The sequence below is a fragment of the Lichenostomus cassidix genome, chromosome 10 (genome assembly GCF_008360975.1).
Source record: "Lichenostomus cassidix isolate B80296 chromosome 10, HeHo_3.0, whole genome shotgun sequence".
NCBI lineage: Eukaryota > Metazoa > Chordata > Aves > Passeriformes > Meliphagidae > Lichenostomus > Lichenostomus cassidix.
In genome coordinates, this window is record NC_139491.1 from 6,520,966 (window position 1) to 6,542,286 (window position 21,321).

General features: G+C 47.4%; 1 protein-coding gene across 11 annotated transcripts in view; it reads left to right on the plus strand.

Annotated features, from left to right (window-relative positions):
- AKAP13 (A-kinase anchoring protein 13) overlaps positions 1 to 10,798 on the plus strand; it is a 201,322-nt gene extending 190,524 nt beyond the window's left edge. For 8 of the 11 annotated variants that reach the window (XM_085070412.1, XM_085070409.1, XM_085070406.1 and 5 more), the window contains 11 exons: positions 875 to 1,056; positions 1,138 to 1,220; positions 1,558 to 1,737; positions 2,459 to 2,623; positions 3,721 to 3,789; positions 4,682 to 4,752; positions 5,254 to 5,298; positions 6,432 to 6,482; positions 6,827 to 7,276; positions 8,964 to 9,276; positions 9,865 to 10,798. In XM_085070412.1, coding sequence (XP_084926538.1) covers positions 875 to 1,056; positions 1,138 to 1,220; positions 1,558 to 1,737; positions 2,459 to 2,623; positions 3,721 to 3,789; positions 4,682 to 4,752; positions 5,254 to 5,298; positions 6,432 to 6,482; positions 6,827 to 7,276; positions 8,964 to 9,276; positions 9,865 to 9,914 — 1,659 coding nt within the window. In that variant the 3' untranslated portion in view covers positions 9,915 to 10,798. The remainder of the gene's footprint in view (positions 1 to 874; positions 1,057 to 1,137; positions 1,221 to 1,557; positions 1,738 to 2,458; positions 2,624 to 3,720; positions 3,790 to 4,681; positions 4,753 to 5,253; positions 5,299 to 6,431; positions 6,483 to 6,826; positions 7,277 to 8,963; positions 9,277 to 9,864) is intronic. The other 3 variants (XM_085070408.1, XM_085070415.1, XM_085070413.1) reach the window with 3 other exon arrangements.
- The last annotated feature ends 10,523 nt before the right edge of the window (positions 10,799 to 21,321 follow it).

Sequence of the window (21,321 nt, forward strand, 5' to 3'; positions counted from 1 at the left end):
GGCAGCCTTCTGAAAAGGGCTGGGCACACTGACCTGCTTAAGAAAACCTGGTGCTTAATGGAGTCTGCTGGGCTGTACCTTCCAGGCATGGTCTAGACTGGCTAAACCTTGTGACCTTTCCACTCTTTGAGCATTTTGAAAGCTGATAATTTGTTATTCCAGTTCCACCAACCCTCTGCACGGGCTCAGTGCCCTACAAAGGGGAAGCTGATTTACATACAAGCCCTGCTAGTGAACCAAATCACCCCAGTTGTAGCATGTGGTACAATGCACAAAGGGGCTGACTTGTGAGCAGATGACACAGCAGCCTGGGGACGTTGTCACCCAGCAGGCTGATGACACAGAGACCATAGCACACAGTGAATGTCATCTCACACATGAGTTCTCACATAGGAGTCAGCTGTGAGCTACTGAGAACAGCAGAGCTTTTGTGGGATTTGGAAACAAGATGTTAGTCTATCCTGGAGAGAGATGGTGGAGATACTGTGTGTGAAGCAGGCTAGCAAGCTGCACCAAGTGCTAGGAGTGTGATACTAATGACAGGGAGAGTGTGGGCAGCAGGAAATGAGATCAGAGCAAAATATGGTACAGTTTACAAAACCACAAAGTCAATTTGAAATTAATTCTCTCTTGGAAGGGAGTAGGGAGTGAGGTGAAATTGCTTTTCCTACAAAACTGTTGGAGGAAAGCAAATCCTTCCCTGTTGTTTGACCCCATTGAAATGATTTGGGGTTTTTTTTATTAGCCAGTAGTTCAGAAAATGTTTACAACCTGAGAGATGCAGCACTATGGTTTATTGGGACCTTTTCAATGCTAGCTTGAATCTAGGATCTAGCACCCTTCACCCTCCTCACCCATTTTTTTCCATCTGAAGGACCAGAAATCCACTGTGATCTCTCTGAAGAAGCTGATTGTACGAGAAGTGGCTCATGAAGAGAAGGGTTTGTTCCTGATCAGCATAGGTGGAAAAGATCCCGAAATGGTGGAAGTCCACGCCAGCTCCAAGGAAGAGCGGAACGGCTGGATCCAGATCATTCAGGACACAATGAACACCATGTGAGACACCCAGCTGTTCTTGTGGGACAGGGGGTGCATGGGGTGTGATCCTGTAGTAATTGTGCCATGTCTCCTGTCCAGGGATAGAGATGAAGATGAAGGAGTCCCTTGTGAGTCTGAGTTTGAAAAGAAATTGTCCGACGCGAAAGTGAGAGGACTGAAAGGTAAAATCTGCTTGGGACAGAGCAGGGGAGCTGTTGTAGAAAAATATGTGGGAGTTTTTGGGTTGGGTTTCATGGTCGAACTGTGACTTTTTTCAATCCTGCATCCAGCAAAAAACTGCAGTCCTGGTTGGCAGCTCACCTTGCTTGAATTATTTATTCTGTGAGCCTGCTGGGTGCCGCTGCTGTGCTGGGTTGCCCAGGGCACTGTTGTGCTGCCAAACGCAGCACATGTTTTCAGGCTCCACTAGATGGGGCCAATATCTCAGGAATCGCTCCAGTTTCCTTGCCAAAGCTTTTATTTTCTGTCTTCATCCCTGTTTTCTGTTCAACCTAACAGAACAACTTCAGCAGAAGGATAAACAGATTCTGCTCTTGCTGGAGGAAAAGACGAAGATCTTCCGGGACATGGCAGACAGTTCTGTGCAGGAGGAGATGCCAGGCTCCAGGCTGCTCTTCAGAGCCAACACAGAAGAGGCTCCAAAAGGAGAGGCCATCATGAAAACTGCAATAAATGAAGGTGAGCCAGTCGTGTAAATTATAGTAACCAACTATAATTGGTTACCTTCAGTGAAGGCATCAGTTCTCACGCAGCAGTTCTGCAAGGGAAGTTTTCTCTTAGTCAGAATAACAAGATAAGGAGAAACTGCTACTCATGGTATTGTCTCAGGGACAAGTCATGAGGATCAGGAAAGGAAGCAGATATTGAGGGGTGTTGAAAGAGGGCAGAAAAGTTAGCACAAAGAAAACCATGCGTTGAACTTCCTTTGGGGTTAGGAGCAGCATGGGATTTATCCTTGGCTGAAATTTGGAGCATCCAGGCCTTTGCTGTGCTTCAGTCTCAGCAAGATGTGAGGGTGGGGTTTGAGTTCCAGCAGGTGCTTGTGGTGCCTGCAAGGGACAAGCAGGTCTGGTGGCAAAGGCAAGGGTAGGTGGAAACTCAGGCAACTTTCTAGTGTGATCTTTGGAGAGGCTAATATTATTAAATGGTGTTACATGAGCACATCAGGGTTGCCTGGAGGAAGAGAGGGAGGTGTGAGGCTGTACAGAGCTCCAGGAATTTGAGTTAGTGGTCACACAGACTGAGTTGTTGCAGGAGCAATGTGTGCTGTTGATATCATTGTCAAAGAAACATGGATTCTTGGTATAACAAAGACTTTCTGACCTGAGCTCACGCAGGGATGGAAATAGCTCAGAAACCTGAGGTGGGCTTTAACAGAGCTATCATTGCTTTTTGTCAGTTGAGTTGCTGCAGGACCTGGTGAACAGGAGCCTGGGCACTGCCCTTGGACAGCAGGTCAGCAGCACTGCCATGGATCAGGAGGGAGGAGTTGGCCCCATCTCACTCCCTAGAAGGGCAGAAACTTTCGGAGGATTTGACAGTCATCAGATGAACGCCTCCAAGGGTGAGTAGTTCTGTGTGTGCACATCAGCATTTGTTAATAATATGCATCCAGTTGTGTCCTCTTGCTTCAGAAGGGCTTCAGCTGGTGGTTTGGGTTTCACAACTCCTCTCCAACAATAGTTGATAGATTAAATCACAGATTAGGATGAAAGCCTATGTACAGGTGGAATGATGGTAGCTGAGGGTTAAACATCTGAACTCTTCACTCCTCCCTGTGCTCACTTTAAGTTATACTAGCTGTTTTACTTATGTGCCACATGAAAGCATTTGGCTTCTCAATAAATTAGTTTCTTCTTCATGTTATTATTGTAATATCTACAGCTCTGTTCTTTGTTCTTCACTTTTCTTCCCAGCAGGAGCCTGATGCTGTTGCATTTACAAATGGATATGGATATTGCTGAATCAAACACCTTCTCCCCTGTCTCTGCTCTCTATGCATTTGTCTTCCACCTACATCTGCATGTGTTATTCCTGCAATTAAGTCTCTCCCAAGAAATGCGTGACTACTTACTTCAGCTGCATAGTTGGCTGCTTCCCAAAGCCCTGTTTCTTTGCTCTAGTCATCAGAAACTTCCCTGTCCTCAAATTCCTTTCTCTGTGGTCTCACTCACACTCCCAATATAACCAGTTTTGCTGTGCTAGTGTCTGTCTCAGCACTGGGATTGTTGGACCTCGTCTGACCTCCTGCATTAAAGGAGCAGTGTTAGCTCCAGACAGTCAGACATGAGAACTATGTAAAGGCTTTCCCAGCTCTATTGGAGAGCTGCAAAGCCCTCCACAGGCCTTGTCATCATCATGACAAATATATTCACACTGGAGGGGTTTGTTGAGGTTTGTGTCTCTCTCTGTTGCAATGATGAATGAGACGACCTCAGGCTGTTTGTTGCCTAGATCTAAGTTTTCTGTAGAAACACCCTCTGATTCTAATCCAGTAGTTGTAGGGTCTTGGGAGAATTTGGGAAAAGAATGCAGGGCCTATTTGTTCAGCTGAGGACCAGGAGCTATGAAACCTGGTGTTCATCTCTAGTTCTTCTGTTCACAACCTGTGAAACCTCAGGCAAAGCTTATAACCTGACTCCCCTTCGTTCTCCCCTCCAGCAAAGCAGAAGGGAGGAGTTTCCTCCTGCAGAGAGGTGGAAGGCCCCAGGACGTGGCACAGGAGAGCAGGTCTGTTAGGAGGACTTGAGGGTCAGCAAAGCCAGCCTTGGGGTGGGGGGAGGAGAGGGCCCTTGCACCAGGTGTGGTGTCCTTCACACTCATGCACATTCAGATGTATGTAAAATTGTTAATCTTTAAGAGCAGCAGAAGGAAGGTTGCCACTGCAGGTGTGGGTTTTTCCCATGGGCTGCATCTCAGCTGGCAAGGGGAGTACAAGAGCCTTGGCAAGAGCTAGAGGATGGAAGGTCTGTGTGACTCCTTTTGAGCAGAAGGGCAGCACAGAGGGAGGGTCACAGCCTTCCTGTCCCCGCAGGTCAGTTCAGTCCTGCTCAGGAGCACTGATACAAGCCTTGCAGGGGGAAGTTAGAAAGAAAAGCTCAGTGTCCCTTTGAAGATGCAGGTATCTGATAGCTCAGGTTAATGATAAATTGTTAGCATAGAATTACACAGGGTGTTGCACAGCAGTATCTGACCCAGATGTAAATTAACTTGCACAAGAGAGGCATTGAAACTATACCTGCAATAATATACCCTGATATGATTCTATTATCGTCCTCCATCTGCTCTTATGCTGCCTCATGTCTTCTCAGCAAGTATTCTGTGGTGGTAGACAGCAGTGCAGGGGCTAGACAGAGCACCAGTTAATAGCAGCATGCTGAATTTATCAGCATTCTCTGAAACCAAAGTCAATCCTAATCTAAATTCACATCCACTTTTTCTAGCAGTGCTGACGTGTTCCGTATATTTAGGGCTCAAATGCATTTAGTTAAAATGTCAAGAGCTCTGTGTCTGCTTTTGTGGAACATGTGAATTTCCTGTATTAAATTTCTCAGACTTTAGCAAGTTCAGCTCTGCTTTAAAATGTTGAATCACCAATGTCAATGCTGGCTTCTTCCTTTAGGTGGAGCGAAAGATGAAGGCGACGATGCTCAGGACCTTCGGAGAACAGAGTCAGACAGCATTTTAAAGAAGGTACAGCTTGGTTTGTGTGTCTGCTACCACTGAGTTCTGATTCCAGGAGTGACAGTTCTAGTCTTGAAAAAATGCCTGAGAATTTCTTGACAATACACCCTAATAAGTTAAAAAAAAAAAAAAAAGTGAAATATGCAGCCAAAACCACCAACTTGAAAACCACTGCAAACCAGTTGTACTCCTTGGTGGCACAGGTTAGCTGCCATCTGTCTGCAGGTCAGCCAAAGCATGTGTTTAATTATGCATTGTTATTGAAATCATAAGGTCAGCTACAACCTTGCACCTTTTCTCTTTCTGGGGATCGATCCATCACATAACTGCAAAATAATACCTAATTAACATTTTATTGTATATGTTTCTAACCTGCTGAAAAAACGTGGATGAATTCTGCTAGCATGGAAGGTGGAGGGGAGTGTTTAATGGATGTCATTAGTTCAGCTTCAGAAGACATTTACTGTGATTTTTCATTGTCCTCATATTAAATTTGTGATCTTGTCGTAGGGTGGAAATGCTAATTTGATGTTCATGTTGAAAAGGAATAACGAGGTAAGAATTGATTCCATTGCTCAGCTGTTTCCTTCATTTAAATGGCTAGAGAATTTGTCTCAATAGGTGATAATGTAGAAGAAAACACATTTAATTTGCTGAAGCACATCTAGACTTTTAAATACATTAAGCTGAACCCACTGTGTCATTTATTTGTTTAACCTTGGATGTTTAGACAGGGAATTCACTGATTGTCATCTGCTTGCCAGCAGGATGATATGTGCTGATTATAAGCAGCAAGGGTTAATTACCACCAGGATGCACAGGGCTCTATTTATTGTGCATCTGCAGACAGAGAGAGTTTAATTTTATGTTGCAGGTGCAGTGAATTGGGGCAATTAGATTTCTATTCTCCCTTTGATACACATTCATAACTCCCAATTAGCATTAATGACAAAATGGGAAGCAGTTCTCTTAATACTGGCTATCACTCCACTACTTACTGCAAATACTGAAGTGCTTTTTATTCTTCTTAAAATTAATTGTAGGATTTGAGAGATTCAGGGAAATTTTTAGCTAGGCTAAATTTAGGAATAGGGCTCTGTATTGCTGCACGAGGTGTTTGCATTTCTGTATTTTCAGAAACCCTCCAAAAAAACATCTGCTGCACTTGTATGCCTGCTATAGTGCAGCTTTTCTGCCTGGTGGCATTGGGTCTTGTATGGGTCAGCTGGGGGAGAAGGGTAGAAATAGCCCACTTCTATTTTAAGATCGCTTATTTTTTTCACCCCTTGAAACTTTTTTCCTGAAATTTTTAAGTGAACTTCTGGGCTTCATCCCAATTACTCTGCTTGTTCTTGAGCAAGCTGATGCTGTGGAAAATGGTTTGCAGAGGCAACCCAGGACTTTCTGTGAGCTCTGTGCCATGAGGTGCCTCTGCAGATGTTCCCTCCCTTTCTGCAGTGACAGCCAGGGAAGGGAGGAAGGCGATGCCAGGCACTTCTGGGAGATGTCCAAGGGATGTATTGGTGTACTGGGGATTGATGCAGTCATTGCAAGGGAAGAGTGAGGAAAAGCAGGGTGGAGAGGGATGGCTGCACAGCTTGTCAGACCCACTGGTGGGGCACAGAGAGTGCTGTCCACATGCCCCAGCACCACTGAGATCTAACAGCAACGCTTCTGTTTTCTCGCAGCAGGTCCTCCAAACCATTACCAGCCTCCATAAGCTGCTCAGTGCTTTGCAGGTAGGCTTAGCTCTTCATCCTGTTCCCACACACTGCTTGCCTGAGCTGCCAGTCGTGCTTTGCCCCTTGTCTCCCTTTCTCCTGTCACAGCCCTGCATGGCTGGACACCCCACGGCCAGCTTGCAGGCTGTGGGAATGAGCTGCTGCCTTAGGGAAGTGGTGCTGGCCTGAATTTGGGAAGCTGCTGGGGGAGATGCTTTGCCAGCATGCTCTGGTAACCCAGGCAGCAGTGCTGGGCTGCAAGTTTGGTGGGAGAAGAAGGGGTTCAGCAGAGCACCCTGAGGTTTTCAGGGTGCATCCCCACGGAGAGGATGCTGCAGTGGTTTCTGTCTCCTCTCTCCCAGGGCGTCGTGCTGCAGCAGGACACCTACATCGAGGACCAGAAGCTGGCCCTGAGTGAGAGGGCTCTGAGCCGAAGCTTCTTCCGGCCCACGTCGCTGCTGGAGCAGGAGAAGCAGCGCAACCTGGAGAAGCAGCGCCAGGAGTTGGCCAACCTGAAGAAGCAGCAGACACAGCACCAGGAGGAGAGGCGGAAGAGGGAGAAGGAGTGGGAAGTCCGGGAGAAGGAGCTGGCAGAGCAGGAGGCCCAGCTGGCCCAGCGTGAGGAGCAGATGCAGAGGCTCAGGCAGGAGCTGGAGCGGGAAAGGGAGGAACTGCAGGTGAAGAAGGCAGCCTACCAGCTCGACCTGGAGAGACTGCGCACGGCGCAGAAGCAGCTGGAGAGGGAGAAGGTGCAGCTCAAGCAGGACGTGGAGCGATTCGCTCAAATGCGGCAGGAGTCTGACCACAACCAGGTAAATGATGCCAACAGCCAGGCTCCCGGGGAAGCTGATCCCTGCAGGGAGCTCTTGGCCAACTCCTGGCTGAACTGCTTGCCCATTGCAGGGCACACAGCTGGTGCCAGCCCAGCCCGAGACATGTGGGGCCTGGTGTTAAAAACTAGCTCTTCCCTTGCATGTGATGTGCAGTGCTGCATTCTCTGCACCTCTGGAGCTGCTGAGGCACTGCCAGTGTTGGTGCTTCGTGGTGTATTGGGGGTGGCTGGCTGGTGCTGGGCAGCCTGAGCTCTGCCCAGCTCCCGGGCTGTGTGTTGGAGGTGCTTGGCTCCCAGGGAAGATGCCCCAGGCGATCCCAAGAGGTTGACACTGCCTGATGCTGTCCTTCACCCCATGAGGGCTGAGCTCTGGTGAGTGGTCAGCTAGAGATGTCCTTCTCAGAAATAACCTTCAGCCTCCAGCTGTCACAAAAACCACTTGTGAGACTGATAACCGCAGGGCAAGGCTGTTTGCATGCTGACATCCATCCCCAAAAGCATTCTCAATACCCAGCAAAGAGATGACATTGTCCCTGCCCCAAAAAGACTGAGGTTGTGGCTCAGTGAGCCAAGGTCCCCAGCTCTTCTGATAAAGGCTTCTGGTGTCTGACTGCTCTCAACCACAAAGGAAAAACCCCATACAGGTCCTGCTTTGGGCATTTTTCAGCAAGCTAAGGTTTATTTCTTTACAACTGCAGTAGTCTGGCTGAGGAGGGCAAGCATCACTGGCAAAACATGGACTGAATTTAATCCTTAAGCTTGTTGATAATTTGTTTGTTTGTAACTCACTAATTCTGACTGTAATTTGCTTAGAGCTGTAGCAGAATTAGTTTATAAATGTTGGATTGCAGAATGGAAATGATTTTGGGTGCCTGAACGGCCTAATTGTGGAGCTGAGCAGTGAGCTCTGAAAAGCTAATCATCAGAGGAGGCTCTGCTCCCTCCCACCCAGCTCCTGATCAAGCCAGAAATTTTCCAAGCAGCCAGTGAAGCTGTTCCAGCTCCAAGCACTTGCAGACAAGGGGCACGGATGCTGTGGGAGAGGCTGAGAGGTAAAATGCCTGCAAGGCCTAAGGGATTTAGGAGAAGGAAGCACCTTCTCAAGGCAGGTATCTGACTGACATTGCAGAGCTATTAATAGAGGGTTCAGTTGGGCTCTGTTGGGCTTGTTTTGATCTTCCCTTTGAATGTGTAAGCTCAATTACATCCTGAGACAGCCGTTAGGGGGAAAAAAAATCAGGAAAAATGCTTTTGCTTTCATCTTTTGCTTGGGAAGGCTTCCTTTGACACATGGTGCTCCCGTGCTGTGTGCTGGCATTCCCCTCCCAGAGAGGCACGCTGCTCCTTGGCCTCCTGCCACCATCTGTGTGTGCAAACGATGCAGGGTGAGTCTTGCTATTGAGATCTTAGAGAATATTTGCCCTTGGCTTGTTGATACATAGCATAGTACATGTAGGAGCAAAAGATACTGGAGTGTTACTCTTTGTGTGCCTTGTTCCTTCATCTTGAAAAGAGAAGGCTTTTCTCTTTTTACTTTGCTTGGATGGGGACATTTTCACTGCTGAATGGGCTGGATGTGCACAAGAACAACCTCTGTGAGTGGTCTGGGATACACCTATCCACATTTTCTGCTAGCCTCTTTCATGAAACTGACTTTTCCTTTTTAGGTTTCAAATCTACATGAGAAACTTGCAAGAGTCTCCTCCCAGTCCAGCATCGATGAATCCTCCACACAGAAGAGCTCTTCCCTTCCTAAACAAGGACACTTTGATGCAGAACTGTCTGTCTCCCCCAAAAGGAACAGTCTTTCAAGGACACACAAAGAGAAAAGCACTTTCCATTTGCTTAGCACAACAAACCAGACTAACAAGGCAGCTGAGGAACAGACCCAGATGCCTACTCGCCTCTTCAGTTTAGCCAAACCAAAGGAGAAGAAGGAAAAGAAGAAAAAGGGCAGGGGACATCGCTCCCAACAGTCTGGTGAGTGTCAGGGGAGCTCACAGGTGTGTTTTCAGGGTTGGTAAGCTGTTTTCCTTCAGCCAGGAAACCTGTGGAAGCCACAAAATCTAGCTTTGAGTGAGGATGGTGACACAGGGATGGGGAAGATCAACTGTTGCAGCTCCTGAGGCATTGATGTCTGCTTTAGCTCTGTGGTAGTTTGGAAGTGATACCCACAAGCCTTTTGGTGGCCTCTCCCTTCCCCTCAAGCTGTTCTATTTTTTCTCTTGATCTGAAAAAAAAAAGCACTTTTTTTGTCTGGTAGTTTTGCATCCCCTTAAGACTCAGAGCTGCACCTCAAACCTCTGACCCACATGAAATTTGATCCCATGCCCTCGGATGACCGGTTTCATTCATGCTAGCTCACTGATGTTTTCCAGCTTGTGCACAGGAATTCTCACCCATCACAAGGTGTCATTTCATGGTAGCTCATCAGGGAACTGGACACCTTTTAAGGGCCCTGGTGGATTTGGCAGACAGTGGGGTTTCTGTACACAGAGAGTCCCGCTCCACCTGCTGTATCCCTGTGTTCCCATAGTGATTCCCTCCTGTTGTTTTTGGGTGCTGCAGATTCTCACTCGTCAGAAGCACCTCCAGAGGGTGAGGAGATCTTCTGCTGAGCATGGACTGTTGCAGTGGTCACTCGTGGCATTGGCACCATGGACATCTCCCTGCCTGTGACACAGCACGTGGCTGGTGCCTGCGCTGGACGAGCATCTGGAGGTTTTCAATAAAACACGTTCTGAAGTCTGCTAAGTGGTGGATAAGGGCCTCTCTCCTGTGGCTTTGGGTGAATTCTCCCTGCAGAGGCTGTGCCTGCACAGCACACAGGACCATCTCCCTGAGCAAACCTGGGGTCAAACGGGATTGAGATGGATGTTGTCTGTCTCTTCTTCTTGCTGAAGGATGAGAGAACATAGCCTTAAGGGGTCTGTGCCTTCAAATTCCCCTTTTCTGGGGAAAAGAACCAAAACCAAGCATTTAGCAAAAGATTAGGACTCTACAAATGGTGCGTACACACTGGCATATATAGATATACTGTATATATACATATATGTATCTATGTATCCACTGGGATATGCTTACAGTCCCTACAGCCAAGGTCCACCCGTGGGGATAGGTGATACCTGATGATTTTCAGGGAGTGTGTAGATATTAAATATCTTGCCCTTACTGCTCCAACTGTAACCCAGTGACCTGCACACCCCCTTTGTGCTTGTGGGATAGGGGCTATTTGGTTTCAGAAGGGTACCTTACACCAGGAAGCAGTAACAGCATTCAAAAACAACAGCTCAGAGGATAAAAAATAAAATTTATAATCATGCTGAATGATTTCCATGGGGCAGAGGATTCGAAAGTCAAACTGTTTCCAGGGTCAAGCAGAATATCATTGGGTATATTTAAAATGGCACAGAAAAGAGAATTTTGGTAGGCTGGTAAGGCAATCCCAGGGAGCCAGAACAGACAGTGTTCAAATGGGAACAACTGTAAGCAACATTTTTTTTACAAAATCTTTTTGAGCTCCAGCTCACTCCTTCCCACCCCCAAAGTAAAGATTCTCTCTTTGCTGGAATAGAGCTCTCCAGTTGCATTGGACATCCCCATACAAGCCTCATGACTTAGTGGAGTGGAGGGGTGACTAAGAATCTGCTTTTAGGGATCTTCGTTCTGTTCTTTGTATTTTTCTTAGCCTGCTTTTTGTGCTGCCATTGGGCTTCTGTTTCTCTGGATTTTCTCACTTGCCCTGCTTGTTTCTAAGGCAGAGTGAGAGCAGCAGTGTCCAAGCAGGTCAGTGAGACATCGCAGGGCAGCTCCAAGGGGATGGCTCCTGTCCTATGGCTGTGCAATACTGGGCACTTAGGAACCATTTCTGGGGAGAAAAAGGTTCTGATGGACAAACCCCCCGTGGGACAGGTCAGGAGTCCAGAATGGTGTGTCCCCATGGCCTCTGGGGTGGAGTGTCCATGCAGAACAGGAAGGTCTGAGGGCAACTCTTGCTGTGCCAGCTGTGAGGTGTTTGTGCAGTTGTTGAATGCAGGGATGTGTTCTGTGGGGGAGGAGAAATGCAACGAGACACTCTTATCTCAAAAATTACCTTTCTTCCAAACCCTCTCAGGAGAATTACCCAAGTGGATTTGTAAATGGTTACAAGCTTCAAAATAGGTCAAGGTTTTGCTCAGAGTTTGAAGCTGTCAGGTGCATTTCCTTTCCTACCATTTTTTTTTTCTTTGAAATAACAAATCGTTTCTCTTCTTGCACTGTTTAATTTCAGTTTGCTCTCAGGCTTGTCACAAGCTGGTGACCCACAGCAGTTTGCAGAGTTAGTGCTGATGAGTATCAGCAGCATTGATGGTGAGGTGGATGCTTGGGCTGGGCTGTCCTGGTGCAGGAACCCTGCTTGCTTTGGAAGCTCTCTACACTGTTAAGACTCAAAAGAAAAAGAGAAAAAAAAGAAAGGAAAAAGGGTTGAGATTTATTTTTATTTTGTTGGCTTTTTTTTTAATATTATTTGGTGCTTGTTCTTAATTGCAAGCCGGGCTTGCAAAAATATTTATCTTTCATTTTATCTGAAAGAGATTTTTAAAAACAATTTACTTGGTTTTATTTTTTTATTTCTTTTTACATTTGCTTTTCTTTGGGGAATGGTTTGTTGTTTTCTTTCCTCTTCCCCCGCTCCTGTTTTTTTGGGATCTTTTGTTTTGTTTTGTTTTCTTACCAAAAGATTGGTAAACCAAATGTTCTCATCTCCCTATTTCCTACAAACCCAGGGTTTGGGCAGTGCTGCTTTGCAGCTCATACCATGCCCAGAGTCTCACAATTTCAGCTGAGAGCTTTCTCCAAGGCAGAGCATCTTCAGGCCAAAAAAAGTCTGGAAAAAGACACAGTGACTTCAGACAAGGTTCCTCTTGTCAATGTTTCCTTGTTATATTTTGGTTAGGTTTTCTCATTCCTTTTAGAGGTAAAGGAAAAAGCAAAGCATGGAGTGCCTTGCAGTGATGTGAGGCTCTGGTTGCTCTCCTGAACCCAAGGGGTGCTGAAGGAGGCACATGCTGGTGGTGTGGTGTTACCTTTTTCATAAGAAAACCACCAACTTCAGAAAGTAACTTCTGCCCTGATGTTAATACATCTGCAAACACCATTGTGCAGGGCTGAAATTTTTGGAAACCAGAGCAGTGTGTGGCTCATTTACTGCTGTGTGAATAGAGATCGGGGGATTGGTATGGCTGAGCTCCCCTCAGTCTGGAACAGCCTTTGTCACTACAAACTTTTCACTTTATCCCACTGTCTCTTCCCCACTCCCAACACATGCTAAATTCACAACACAGCAACATCCCATGGCTCTGAGAAGGGCACCCAAAGGCAGGTGTGTGACCCAGGGCAGCAGGGTTGAGTCTCTGCCTGCCTTCACCATCTCCTCTGACCTGTGCAAATCAGAAAGAGCACTCAGTACCTGAAGTGAAATTAGTATTGGCTAAGGGATCTCCCAAGGTCCCTGTGGTTCCTTGACAGCTACCATGGGTGTGAGTCAGAAATACACTGACCAGAAATCCTGTGTATCAAAGCTGTTTGTGTCTTAAATTCTGGTGGACAGTCCTTTGTCCCTGGAGGGTGTCTGTTACTGTATGATTCATATTTTTGGAATGAAGCCTTTCTTCCCACACTGCTTCCTCCTTTCACCTTTAGGAAGGTGTGGGCTTGTTTTTATCTTTCTAGCCTTTTATTTTTCCCTCTCAGGTTTTCTTTGGAAAGGCTTGGCATAGGTTCCTGGAGTCAGTTTCCTGCTCTGATCCCTGCAGGTTGTCTAGGGTTGTCTGCTAGAGTATGGTCCCAGCTTCACAGCACCAAAACCTTTCCTCTTCCTGGCCTTGAAATTGCATTTACTCCAGTTCCATGCCTGGCATCCATCCTGCAGTTGTTGAAGGAAATCATGTTATTTCTTCAGCCCAGCCTGTTGCTGTGTCTGGTTCCCAGAGCCAGTCCCTTGATCCCATTTGGAGCACCCAAACCACCCTGTTTTGCATTGGGTACCTGGGCCTCAGAGTATGTTCAAAAACATCTGTTTGAAGCCTATGTTGTTGGACGGAGAAGAGGATCCTTCAGGAGCTCTTGGAGCTATTTGTGCTGGTGTTTCATGGAGGGCAGAAATCAGATTTGCTTTTCTTGGGCTTTTCTTGGCCTGGTCTTTGCTGCTGCCCAACAGGAGGGGTTTCAGTGTCCAGGGAAAGTGAGAGTGTGGGTTCAGACAAGTACAGAAGTGGCCAGTATTAGCTGGGGGTGCCAGAATACCCAGAGTAGCTGTAGCAAAGAGTGTGAGAATCAATGATGTTGTGTGGGGTTAGCCTAAGATTTTTTTTTTAAATGAATTGATCATCTCAAAGCGTAACTTGATGTCAGTGTGATGCCATAAAGCACTTTAAATGGAACTGGTCCTGCCCCTTTGAATTATGGTTATTTGGAGACAATCAGTTTTGCCATTGCTTCCCCCTCTGTATCCCAAGCAAAATCAGAGCTGCAATTAGGCGTATTCCTGGTTTGGTTTGGTTTTTCCCCAAGAGAGGAGGAAGGGCCAAACCTTTTGTATTATTTTTAGACCAAAGTGGGTACGAATCTGACTGCAGTCCCACTGCAGATAGGTTGTGTGGCAGGACAAGAGAACTGGCTCAGGTATATCCCCCAGGAGAGCCCATGCTGGCTTCACCATCACCTTCCTCATGGCAGGTAGGGAAGCTGCCTTGCCAGTGGTTTTCCCTCCATCTCCTTTTCCTTGGAGAAACTCAGAGCGAAGGAGATGTGAGAGAATGCGTCCAAATAAGTGAGGCCCTTTCCATACACCAAGGTTTTACTGTCCAGGCACCCAGGTGCCCTTCCCAGGACACCTGCTGAGGGTGGACTCTTCCCTCTGGAGGTGTGACACTGCTGGGAAGCACAGTGATGCCATCAGCTCGTGTGGATTTGCATCCAGAGAGTCCAGTTGTCTTTGCACCTTCCTTGAGTCACTAGGATGTCTCACAGCTGTTGCTGAAACACCCAATTCCAGTCCTTCCACATGCCACCTAGTCAGAAGAGGTTCTTCAGGTGCCAAATCCCAAGGAAGCTGTCTAGTATATCTGTGGCATGAAGCAAGGGAGGGCTGGGCAGGGGGCACAGGAGAGTATCTGCTAAAACCCCACAAAACATTCCTTGTTAATCAGAACTCTGGAAATTATTCTGCCTGCTGGCCAGGTTTGGGAATTTATCATAATTTAGGGCACCCTTTTAAATAAAAAAACGCCCCTACTGCTCATAACTCTTGCTTCATTTGTCAGAAGGGGCAGCAATCCATGATTCTTCATCTGGTGATACAGCTAATTTTTAAATATAGGCGAGCTGAACTGGCCAAATCTCCTACACCTTGTGCTCTTCAGTGATGAGAAGTGTAACACCAGCTCCCTGCCCACCTGCATTTCCAGGGCTTTGTGCCCTTTCCTTCCACATGCATTTCACTGACACTGATGCTTTGCCCAAGTATAATTCAGCTTCCATTGCTTGGGGGGAGGGGGGAACAGGATAACATTCACTGCTTTGCATACAGCTATGAGCTTTGTATGTATTTAAGCTGTCTATAGGTATCCATCCTTTCCATGCTCTGAAGTAAATCTGCTATTTTCTTTATCAATATTAAACACTGACTCAAAAAAAGAAAAAAAAGAAATAAAAATCCATGTCCGGTTCAGTTCGCCTATGGTTAAAGTTTAGCCTGGTGTTTATTTTGTACTAATATGGAATGCACTTGAGTAATTCCCAGAACGTTGAGGTGTATTATAATAACCTGATATACCTCTGCTTTTGGTTTGTTTCTTATTAAAAAACAAAAAAAGGAAAAAAAAAAAAAAAAGCTTTGCATTTTCATGTTGAACCCGTAAAGAAAAAAAACTGGGAAAAAAAGATTTTTAAACAAGAGGGTAAAACCTAATTGCTGTATGTTTTGTAATTATGTAAAAAGTGAGCAGGTTATTGACTGTAAAATTCTTCAGTTTTTCTGTAACTTGCCAGAAACCATTAGGTTTTGTAACAAGCTTTTATTTATCTTCCTTTTTAGTTATCAGTATCAACCTCTTGTAAAGTCATTCTTCCTCTAAATAAATTTGATTTTAAGTCTGAGTTTTTTGCCTGATTTATTCCCACACCTTTGGTATTTCTGCTGTTGACTTTTTTGCACCAAGGCTGAACGAAGAGCACTAACCCCAACCTGCAATCAAACGTTTGCATTGCCTTTATCATTTCCATTCCAGTTTGTACCCACTGGACTCTTTAACTTATTTTCCCTCCTCTTACAAGATTTGCATTTTACTGAAGGACAGATGGCCATGTGATATTCCTTGGGCTTTTGTTCCCACATACACAGGGCTTTTCATCCCTGTGCAGGAAGGGGAAGTGTCACAGCTGTTCTCTGTGCCTCTTCAGCCCTGTAGGTGAGAATAATGGGAGTCTGAGGGCTGCAAGTGCTGGCTGATGGCACAGAGTTTCTGTAACCCCCTAACACAGCTCTGTGTCTTTGACAAATCCTAGACACACAGGTTTTTGGCTTATTTGGCTTAGAACTAGAGATGCTGCATATCATCACAGGGCAGAGTCCACGATGCTGTGTGCTTCAGGTGTTCCCACCTCTCCTGCAGGAAGAGACCCATCAGAAATGCTGTATGCAGCATCCAGGTCTCCCCTGGGGAGGTGATGTAAGGAAGAAAATTCTTCTCTCTGAGAGTGCTGAGGCCCTGGCACAGGTTGCTCAGAGAAGCTGTGGCTGACCCATCCCTGGAAATGTTCAAGGCCAGGTCAGACGGGGCTTGGAGCAATATTGTCTAGTGGAAAATTCCCTGCCTGTGGCAAGGGTGGTGGAAAGAGGATCTTTTAAGGTCCCTTCCAACCTAAACTATTCTATGATTCCATGATAAGGTACATGGTGTTCCCAGTGCCTGCAGGCATCAGTCCAGGCAGGAGAGGGTGCCAGAAGTACAGAGCCATGATGAGAAGTCACGGAAGACCACGATGGCTGGAGTTTCCCCATCATCATTTTCTGCTGGATCATAGAAATGATCACTTCTGCCCCTGTATGGCCAGGACTCCAGCATCCTCTCATCCTCTGCAGGAGGAGCAGGAGACCTTCACCCTTCACCCCCTGTGTACTGATTTTGAGGAAGAAGAATTGCTTCATTTCCGCTTGTTATTCCTCTTGCCTTCAGAGGTACAACTGGGAAGGAAAAAAGGATGCTTGAGGAGCATCAGATACGTATTAATAGAATCAGAATATCCTGATTTGGAAGGGTCCCACAAAGATCATCAAGTCCAGCTCCTGGCCCAGCACAGGACAGCCCCAAGAACCAAGTATTGATCAAAGCTTTGGGCTGTTGACTGCTTGGGGTGTTGTGCTGTCCCTCAGCAGGCGTCAGGGAACACTAGTCCCCCATTAGACATCAGTGTACTCACTGCCTGGTGTTCTTCCCCTTTCTCCCAGCTGTGCTGCACGTGCTGTTCTGAGTCCTGTCGATGTACCTAAACCCACACCCTGTCACGCAGCACTTGCTCCAAGACAGGCTCTCTGGGTGTGAGACAGGAGATGAAAGAGCTCGTTTATCTCGACGGCTGCTCAGTACTCCTGCTTTTATTTGCATTCCCAGGCGTCCCAGCTCACCTATTTACTGAAGTTGAATAAAAGCCTTCACCCAAACTGTCGGCTCCTGGGTATGGCTTTTAAAAAGCACATTTTCCTGCGGCCCCTCTTGGCTCTGCAACCTGGATGGCTGACAGAAGCACCCCTTGGGGCACCCCAGCCTTTGCATTGCTGCAGTGTAACAACATCAGCTGCTGGGAACGGAGATGCTGCTGTGACACAACAGGCATTGGTCACGGGAAATGGGACAGCACATTTACTGATGCCAAACCACATGGAGAAAATCAAATCCTTTCTGAAACAAGCTCCTGCCAGGGAAAGGCTGGGGTGCAGAGCAAACCAGGCACCCTGAGCTTCTCTGGTCCTACACAGTGCACTCCAAACCCTTCTGTTTCCGTTGGCTGGGGGAAGCCTGGGCAGGCAATACAAATTGCCTTTGGCAGAGGAGGAAGCAAAGCACCCTGCTGCTCCAGCACACATCCATCCATGTATTAATTTGACTATCTTTAACCAGCTTTCCACAATTTCATATGCTCACAATTTCTGTGCTCTGAGCCGTTATGGCACAGCAAAGATAATGAAATGGATGTTCTCTCCAGACCCTATGGATCAATTAATTCAGATGATCCTAAGAAAGAGTGATGGGTTTCTGAGCATCCCAGCTTTCTTGCCCAGCCCCAGCCTTTCCTTAGCACCCAAAATTAGAGCAAAAGATCTCTGTGGGTTTGTTGGATGTGGTTGGATTTTCACTGGCACAGAGACCTAAAAGGGGTCATACAGGATCCTTAGAATGGGATGGGCCTCTAAAAGGAGCATTGACAGGCACAGGAGAGACTCTTTGGACATACAGTTTAGTGATACCTCTAACATTTGCATTATCTGCATTTTCCCTTCCCTGCCCTTGCCAGGTTCAGTCCTGGCACTGGCTTTGGGGGAAGAAAGTGGAGGTCTGGGAGGACACAGGTGTGAGCAGGGCTGGGGCTTGCAGACAGGCCCCTCATTCATGGAGAGCTTATTAAGAGAAGGAAAGGCAAAACCCTAATTAGTGCAGTGAGTGAGTGAGATGCCTTCTGGTCAGATACAAGGTGAATGGTAAAGCAATGACTTACCTTTGCCATTGAAGGCACCTGGGGCTTGTTAATTTGCTACAGGAATGTTAAATGTGGCAAATGCCTTGATTTTTAGGAGATTGAACCGTGTAAAAATTTAAGTGGAAAATAATATTTGATATGAGCACTCCCAGCTCTCACAGGGATGGGCAGATAGTGTCTCCCCCAAAGCTGCCTTCAGAGCTCTTGAATCACCCCAAACCAGGCTTTGCTCCAGAGCCTGCTTTCCTGCCTCTTTCCAGGATTCCCAAGGGTGCAGGTTCAGGACTGGCTCCCCCTGCCCCACTCCCTGCATTCTGGAAGTCCTCTGTGTGTCAGTACAGAGGGAACTTGTTTTCAGTCCCTTTGCTCTCCTCCTTTATGGTCCATCCCTTGCACAGCTGGCAATTCCCAATCCCTCCTGACCTCTTACCACAGCCTGGCGTCTCCCCCTCCGGCATCTCCAGATGCTCTTTCTTTCCCCTTTCCTTTCACCAAAGGGCTGCTTCTCCCTAGCCGCATCTTTCCAGTGAGCCTAATTAGACAGGAGCCTAATTAGAGCCGAGCAGGAGCGGTGAGTCATTAGCAAAACCCTGTGGGAAGGCCAGGAGCAGCCGTGATCCCGGCGGGGCGGCAGCGTGGGCAGAGGGGCTGGGAGCTCTGCTGGGTGCTGGGAAGCAGCCATGGGGAAGCAGCTCCTGTTTGTGTGTGCTTGTGTGTGTAATTCCTCCAGACGTGACCCAGAAATGGAGTGAAGGGTGTTTTATGTCCCCTGCACCTGCCAGGGAGCCGAGCAGGCCTCAGCGCTGCTGGGCAGGCCTCAGGGCAGGGGATGGCCGTCCATCCCACCAAGCCACGGAAGGTAGAAACCAAAAGGGCTTTTCCTGGTGGCCCTTTGGCTTTTTTCTCCTTGTTTCGTTTCTACTCATGCCTTTTAACAAGCAGCTATTCCCCAGGATGGAGCAGAGCCAGCACTCTGGGCACTGTCTGCCTGCTGGGGCTGCACTGACAAGGAGCCCTGCTGGGGTGGAGAAGGAGACTGATGGCAGCAGTAAAGGGCACAATTACAATGTTTGCTTGGGATAAACTCACAGGACTGGGGATAGATGTGATGCCAGGAGTGAGAGACAGGTCTCTCTATCTGTCATTAAATCACAATCTGGCTGTAAGTGCCAGCAGTTTCTTCACAAGCACAAGCTGTGCCGCTGTGGCCTGATTGCCCAGCCTCAGATGGGAAAGGAGAGCTTCCCAAGAGAGCCAGGACTGAAAACCCACAAATCACTTGATTCCTGAGCTCTGTAGTCCTCAGAGACTGTCGGGAAGAATGAAAGGATACGTTGGGTAGCCACAATCAGTCTCCTTGAACCCTTCCCCCAATTTAATTTGGCGGGGGACACACAAACACAGAGGGCCCTTGTCTGTGAGCCGCAGCCATCAGCGGTGCTGCGTGTGCTGGGGAGAGGGAAGTGAGATGTCCAGGCACTGACAGCATGAAAGCCAGGCTTTTTCCACCTAATTGGATCTGTTATTCAGCTGAGAAATGCTGAATGGATTGGGTGGGCTCCGGGCTCGCGATTTCAGCGAGGAAGTCGGGACGTTGCGGCAAAGTAGGTCACGGTGCTGCAAAACAGGGTGATGGCTCTGCACAACAGCCGAGGATGTGAAATAAGGAGGTGGTGAAATGGAAAGAAAAGGGAGATTGTGAGGAAGGAAGACTAAATGAGCTCAGCCTTGGCTATTCATTCCCGTCAGCAGTCCCTGCTGCTGGCTCCCACCTTGGGGCCCCAGCACTGCTGCCTGTGCCGGAGGGCACCCAGCTCCTGCTCTGCACTGGAGCAAGAGGGATTGGGACCAGTTAAAATTCCCAAAATTCCCAGTTAAATTAGTTGATTGTGGGGAGCTGGGGGCAAAAGTTTCTCGTGATTTTGGAAGCTTAACTAAAAAGCTGCTTAAGAAGCAGCATTTCCATGCATGGCATTGTGTGAGCCTGGATCTTCAGAGACTAAAACGTGTTGGGTTTATCCCAAGGGAAAAGGTGCATGGGGAAATAGGAAAACAATTTCACATGGGATATATTACTAGGAGAATGTGCAATGCTGGGGCATTAATTAATGTGCAGAAGATGACAAGACACCGACATGAGGAGTTACTGCTCTGTATGGACATGGATGAATTTGAAAGCATGCTGGATGGATGGAAAAAAGTGCTCCTCTGCTCCAATTATGTGTTTAAATGCCAGAGTTGGCCTGTGGATGAATGTGGGGCTTCCTCAGACACCAGAGCTATTAAATCACCAGCTACCCTGCTTTTAATTGACTCTCATGACAAAGGGAGAGTGGGCTCAGATGATAATTCCCTGCAGGGCTTCACTGCAAAGCAGTATTATTTCAAGGGCAGCTGGGGTCAGGCTGGGAAAATACATATTTAAAACCCAGTAAGGCACTACGAGTTTCATTTAAATAAGACGTAGGAGTATCAGCCCTTTGCGTCCAGGGAGGTTCAGCATGCAGTCCCTGGGGATGAAGGTCTGATCATGCCAGCTGCCTGCCTGCTTCCACCTCTGAGCATCTCCCTGCCCTCTCCTCCCAAGTGGTTTTTGGAGTGAGAAGCACCCTGTTACTAAGGTGGACAGAGCTTATGGGAGGCCCCAGCCATGGCCAGAGGGTGGTGGAAAGGAGCTGAATCCTGCCCCAATTTTCCCATGGGATTAGTCCCTACAAAACAAGGGAGGTGTGGGATGAGCCCCCCTGCTCCTCCAAGGGATCTCCTTGTCAGGCTCCTGGCACTTCTTGGGGAAGATGTCTGAGCTCCTGACACCCCACAGCGAGGGCTGGCTACAGTGTGGGCTTGTTTCCCAGGAGCCTGGGAACACACAGCTCCTGTAACAGCAGCAGACAGGACTCTTTCCCAAGTGCTCACTCCCAGACAAAGCTGAGCCTGACCTGCTGAGATGGCGAAAAAGCTCTTTTAAAAAAGGAAAACAAATCACATTTACATTTCTACCCCTGTACCTCCCATTTAAACCCCAGCCCCGCTCTGGCTGTCGCTTTTCTCTGTTACATTCACCTCTATCTCCTGCTCCCCTTACTCTGCTGCTGCTAACCAAGAAACCTTTGTATTTCTCATTGCATTTAATTCCATAGCAACAGGTTGCTGCTGTCACAGCAGCTGCTGATTGCTTTTGAATTGTCTTTCAGGCAAGCTCCAGAATAAATACAAAAGAGCAGGTCTCTGCATGGCTCATATCAAAGCAAGCCTATTGCAAAGCCTCCCCAGCTGCTATTTAAAGTC